Genomic DNA, 6548 nt, shown 5'->3' with positions numbered 1-6548 from the left:
GGCGTCCATCTCTGGCCCCAACGCCCCGAACCCTCCAGCGAGGGCGGAAGACAGACGGGAGGTGAGACAGGGCCAATCAGAGGTGAGTGCCTTCCTGCCGGGGTCACCTTGGGTCACCGAAACCGTTTCCTGTGCTTTCCAAAACAGCTCCCATTGTTTCTCTTTAGATAAAGCTCAGATATTGTATAATGCTATATACTAAGCATTCTGAATGCATTCAGGAGAGGAAGATGGAGACAATGTCCGTTAGCGTGATTCTCATAGGGGAAAATGTGCCCACACCACACAATGGTGCTTGGTTTACGTGTTGGTGCTCAGGCTGAGAATTACAGAGTAGATGGCTGGGAAAGCCCCTTGGTCAGTAGTCCACCCATTCCATACAATCTGTATGCCAATTGTTTATTCTGTCGAATCTTTACATACAATTCCCAACAGTTTCTGCTAGTATGATTCTTTTTGAGGCATTGTACACAGAAAACAGAACAAGTGAATAACTTTTGCGTGAAACTGTTTGAAATAATTAATTTATTAATTTGAACAGTTGGTTAATGATTTAACAGTTAACAGTTAAATTATTTAATTATTTAACAGTTCAACAAATTATTTATAGACATAATTTTTTTTTTCTTGTTTGTAAAATTAATTAAGGAATACCATACCAGTAAACCTGATGTTACTGCCCTATTATAATCATTCTCAACAGCTATTGACACATTACAGTATACTTGGGGGGATGAGAAAGACTACAATATGTTGCAATGCCTTTGCATTTCACATAGCACAGGAATGAAAAACAATGAGTATATATACTCATTGAGTAAACATTGTTTTTGACATTTTGTGTGAATGATACTGAGTAAAATATTAATATGAATGTTTGCATTCAGGGGTCGATGCATGTATGAGTTAAAGTGAGTGAAGGGGAAGATTTGATCAGGGTGCTGAGTGATCCGTCTGCTTTCAGGTGGGCGATGTGTCCGAGCGGCTAGCTCAGCTCCAGCGCTGTATGGGAACGCTCCAGGAACCCGGGGGCCCCCGAGGCCAGAGAGGGGGCTCCCTGGGGGCCACTTTAGCCCTGATGGCAGCTGTTCTGACAGAGTGCGACCTGCGCTGCCACAGTCAGGCACTGAGGTCAATGGCCAAACGACTTGGTGAGTTTCGGACAAAGACCCTCTCCCTCTCTCACACATGGCTTTACAAAGGCAGACACGTATTAACAATATCCCATCACAAACAGTGAGACACAAACACCCACAGGAGCAAACAGACTACCACAGGAGTCTTGTCTGGGTCGGTCAGAGGTGAGCGCACTGGAATGTCAATCACTTTGAACAGATGTGCACAGCAATTGCACACTGCAGTCAATTACTACTGCAGTACACAGTTACTGCACATCCACAACACACTTCAGCCAATCATTACTACACAACTGCTAAATAACTTAATCACATGCACTAAGAGAAAGCATATACCGACTACTTAATGCTCAAAGTGACAGTCTGTCATTTTTACTTCCACTTTAAAAGTACTTTAACTAATATGAATTCTAATCCTGATGAAGAAGATGAAGGCTTAACTACCATTATTAACTTTCTACATAATGGAGCAGAAATTTTTTGTTCATGGTCATTCTCCACACTGTGATGCATAGCTGTAATTGTTTAGCCTATTGGAGAAAAAACTATTTCAGAGAGTGAATAGCAGTTCATAGAGTTTTCAGGTTAATTACAATATGTGAATGCAGAGTGCTTTAATGGATCTTTTCGAGTGTGGGCATCCAGCTGCCAACCATTTCAAGTGCTTAAAATATATCTTTCAGAAGAAGCATTTGCAAAATTAATGGAAAGCCTTCGCAATTTAATGAAAGAATACAATTACTACTGAGTAGCTGAAAGCTATGAGTGATCAGTGTTTTTTCTTCTTTTCTCTGTTTTTTCCGTGTGGGTGTGTGTGTGCGGCGTGCGGGCGGGTTTGTGTGTGTGTGTGTGTGTGTGTGTGTGCATGTGGGTGGGTGGGTGTTAGAAGCAGCTGCAGTTGGACGTGAGGGAGAGAAAGATCTCCTGATATTCCTGAGAAGCATCACTCTCCATGCCCCCACAGGTGAGTGAGCACCATGCGGCTCAGCGCTGGATGTGCTCATAAGTAGATGGAGACACTGCATCCATATAGACAGGTCAGGGGGAAGGTGGGAGGAGAAATGTAAGGGGAGATACAGGGACAGGTAGTTTAAAAGCTGCTGGGCTCCTGTAAAAGTGTATGTACTCCTGTCTGTATGTTTATGTGTGACTGTGTGTGCATGTTTGTGACTGTTTTGTGTGCCAGTTGCCCCATCAACAAGGCTGTATCCACGGGACTGTGCCGAGATTCAGAAAATGGGGATTAAAGAGAACGGAATCTACACCATCCAACCAGACCCTCATCGCCCGGCAGTGGAGGTCTGAGCATTCCACCCCTTCCCACCAGGGGGCGCTGCATGCATGTGCAGAACACACTGTTTACCAAAACCCTTGCATTTTGCAATGATAGTGATAGAGTTTGCCAATGTATGGCTATAGCTTCAGTTCTGGTTGTGCTGTGGTCTTGAGTGGAGAGATGTGAGAATAAACGCCCCCCTCCCCACAGGCAGCCTGTGACATGCAGACGGCCGGCGGAGGTTGGACGGTGTTTCAGAGGCGACGAGACGGCTTGCTGAACTTTAACCGTACCTGGCAGGAGTACCGAGATGGCTTTGGCGTCCCGCAGGGCGAGCACTGGCTGGGAAACGCAGCACTACACGGCCTGACGGCAACTGGGCAGCACCAGCTACGCGTGCAGCTGGAGGACTGGCACCAGCAGAGACGGCAGGCCACTTACTCCACCTTCAGAGTGGCATCAGAGGCACACAGGTTAGAGGGGGCTGTTCAGCTGCTGGCCTGGAGGCCAAACTCTTCCCTACTGAAGAAAACAATAGAAGCTTTTCAAACAGCTGGTAGCTGGTTCACCAGTTTAGACCAGCTCCCCGCTTGACATGGTTTCACCAGCTCCAGCTATGTTCAGACAAGCTACCAGCACAAGCTGGTTGACCAGCTCATACCCACCTAGACCACCTTATGAACAGCTCAAGCTGGTCAAGCTGGCATAGCTGGATTTTACAGCAGGGTTAGCCCTATGCTGAGAAGAAAAAAGGCATAAAATATTTAACACATGCTTTTAAAAATGGAACAGCACCATACCAATCTCCTGCCCTTTCTTCCTCCGGCCCCTGTACTGCAGAGTCTGTTATTTGCCCAAATTGGAGTATGACTTGTGACTGTATAAAGGTTTCTCTCTGTCTCAGGTATCGTCTGACAGTGCGAGATTATTCTGGAGATGCTGGGAATGCTCTCAGCTACAGCAAGCGCTATAATCACGACGGTCGAGCGTTCAGCACCGCCGACCGAGACCATGACCGCTACGCGTCTGGAAACTGTGCGCAGTACTACGGAGCTGGCTGGTGGTTCGACTCCTGCCTGGCAGCCAACCTTAACGGCAGGTACTACAGGGGGCGCTACAGTGGACTCACCAACGGCATATACTGGGGCACCTGGTACATCCTGACTGACGCTCGCAGTGGGGAGAGGTACTCCTTCAAGACAGTGGAGATGAAGACTCGACCACGAGACTTCTGATTGCTCAACTACTGGCTATGGCTGTTTACCAGAATACAGAACTCTGCTGCCTTACAGAAAAGCTCAAACAATTGGAGAAAAACTGTCATTTGTGCAATGATATACACCCAAGTGTATGTATTTGTGTTTGTGTGTATGTGTAGGCAGTGTGTGAACATGGCAGGTATGGAGATTTATGGCTTAATACATATTATATTTATATTGTTTTAAAGTTACAATTGTAGTCATATTGGGGTGAACTGGCTGGTACCAAGTGTCTTCAACTTTCTGTCATCGTATCTACTTGGTATCTACTTTAAAGTGGCCACCTTCACTTTAAAGATCTTCCAGTTCACTGGTCAACCAATAACAGTTTTATAAAGAGGGATCAGTTATCAGTCTATCAGAAACTCAAGTCTTTCATAGGTTCAAGTCCAAGAAACCGGACACAGTGTCGCTTTGCCAAGTCACTGAAATGAGAACTTATCGCTCTTCACACAAACCAACACTCTTTGTTCAACTTCCAGGAGCTCGACCTTAATGTGCCGGGATGTTTGAAAAGGATGGCACATAGGCAAGAGTGGGTCTGTTGCCCTGGCTCCTCCCTCTCGTCACCAATGGGCACCTCTAATGGGCACTGCCAGGCCCTGCTGCTATTGCTGACACTGCAAATACGCTGACCCCCATGTGTCCTTTGAGTGTGGCGTCGATGGGGCGGCACAATCACTGGCACCAGCTCACAGGCGGCCCGGGTGGGGGCAGAAGAATCGGCCGGCCTTTCCAGTGGGTTTAGTGTGGGGCTGCGAGGGGGTCTGTAAACTCTAGCTCCTGTTTTTGCGCAAGCGCTCGCTGTTCGCAATGAGCTGCCAGTCTGTCCGACAAGCTGGGAGACGATATTAATAGCACCCAGAGGGGGAGGGGAGGCAGACCGGGGCTTTGATGTGGACAGACAGACAGACAGAATGTAGACTCCTGGCCAGCCGTGGTATTTCACACACCGCCTATAACATAGCTTACTACATGCACACACGCACACACACACACACACACACACACATTAAAACACTGAGCATATACTCAATAGACACATCATTAAGTAGGCACACACATTTGCCGGCACTCACATGAGTACATAATTATAGTTACAAATATTCCTCCCTTAGCAGCATCTGTACACACCACACAACACGCTCTCTCCTTCAGACACAGACACAAAGGATACAATACTCGTACTTCTGTATGTTCAGGTCTGTGAGCACGCCTGTGCTTACGTGCGTGCATGTGTGTGTGAGTGTGTGTGTGTAACACTGTGGCCAGGCACATAATGAGTATCTGGGCTGATTGCAGGGAGGATGCTTACTCAGCGGCGTGATCAAACGAGCTGAGGGGTGGGTGAACCGGAGCTTTGCTGCTTCTGTGGTTCACTCCATCTCTGACTGAGGCCTGTTTTTATCAAGTCAAGCACATCATGCACCTCCCCGAAAAAAGAAAGAGAGTGAGAGAGGGAGGGAGCGCAAGAGTGTATGTGCGTGTGCTTGTTTGATTGACCTTGCCTCATAAGCAACTCATGACATAATATTTTAGATAACTATTTTACAGAAAACAGACATAATGTAGTAATGGCATAAAACAAAGTTTAAGAACTGCATTATACAAACGTAGTTAATATTTTTAGTACTTTGTTGTTGTTGTATCTGTACATTTGCAAATGATCATTATACAGCTTTGATATATAAAACATTCAAATTCCTGTTTTCTGTATTTGTCAGAATGAAAACCAATTGTATGAATTTCATTCCTATGGGATCTTTTTCATCATAAATTTAAAAATAAAACGTTTTTCAAAAATAAATTAAATTCATGCTAGTTTGGAGTTTGTGTGTATACACAGTGGGTTCAGAAAGTGTTCAGATTGGTTTGTACACTTTAGTGTGTTGCAGATTATTTAGGGGGCCCAACAATACCCCACTAAAAAGTGAAAACATGTTTTTAGAAATTACTGCTAATTTATTAAGAGTTAAAAATTGAAATCTCTCATTTACACAAATATTTAGAGCCTTTGCCATGGCACAATTGTTGTCAGGTGCATCCTGCTGCTTTGATTATCCTTGTCTAGAACTTGAGTCCTGTGGCAAATTGGATTGACTGGACATTTAGAAAGGCCTGTGTATCTAACGTCCCACCATTCACACTGCATGTCAGGACAAAAACCAAGCCATGTAATCTAAAGAACTCTCTGTAGACCTCCGCGTTAAAATTGTAGTGAGGCATAGATCAGGGCAGGGGCATAAAACCATTTCCAAGCTTTGAGTATTCCCGGGAGCACAGTGGCCTCAGTAATTGTAAAATGGAAGAATTTTGGAAGCACGAGGAGTAACCGGATAAGAAGGGCCTTGGTCAGGAATGTGAGAAGAACCGTCTTCAGCAGAGATTGGAGAACTTGCCAGAAGAATGACCATCTCGGCAGCACTTCATCAATCACGTGATTATGGTAGAGTGGCTAGATGGATGCCACTCTTGAGTAAAAGGCATATGACAGCCCACTTGCAGTTTTCCCAATGACATTTAAAAGATTCCGAGAGCATGAGGAAAAAGATTCTCTCACCTGATGAGAAAAAAAAGTATTTGGGCAGAACTATAAGCACTATGTCTGACGAACACCAGGCACTGCTCATCACCTGGTTAATACCATCCCTACAGTGAAGCATGGTGGTGGCAGCATCATGCTATGGAGGTGCTTCTTAGAGGCAGGGACAAGGAGAATGGTCAGAATTGAGGGAAGGATGAATGCAGCCAAATACAGAGAGGTCCTTGAAGAAACTGGGGTGATGGTTCACCTTTCAGCACGACAATAACCCAAAGCATACAGCCAAGACAACGCTGGAGTGGCTTCAGGACAAGTCTCTGACTGAGGCCCAGCCA

General features: G+C 45.5%; 1 protein-coding gene across 1 annotated transcript in view; it reads left to right on the top strand.

Moving 5' to 3' along the window:
• Positions 1 to 3647, top strand: part of si:ch211-157b11.8 (fibroleukin) — a 3820-nt gene extending 173 nt beyond the window's left edge. The window contains exons 1-6 of the mRNA XM_061256747.1: positions 1 to 82; positions 965 to 1151; positions 2023 to 2100; positions 2323 to 2435; positions 2623 to 2885; positions 3317 to 3647. The exon at positions 1 to 82 is cut by the window's left edge and continues 173 nt beyond it. Of these exons, the coding sequence (XP_061112731.1) occupies positions 1 to 82; positions 965 to 1151; positions 2023 to 2100; positions 2323 to 2435; positions 2623 to 2885; positions 3317 to 3647 (1054 nt within the window). The remainder of the gene's footprint in view (positions 83 to 964; positions 1152 to 2022; positions 2101 to 2322; positions 2436 to 2622; positions 2886 to 3316) is intronic.
• Positions 3648 to 6548: the final 2901 nt, after the last annotated feature.

The sequence above is a fragment of the Conger conger genome, chromosome 10 (assembly GCF_963514075.1).
Source record: "Conger conger chromosome 10, fConCon1.1, whole genome shotgun sequence".
NCBI lineage: Eukaryota > Metazoa > Chordata > Actinopteri > Anguilliformes > Congridae > Conger > Conger conger.
This window is presented reverse-complemented; position numbering and strand designations above follow the sequence as displayed.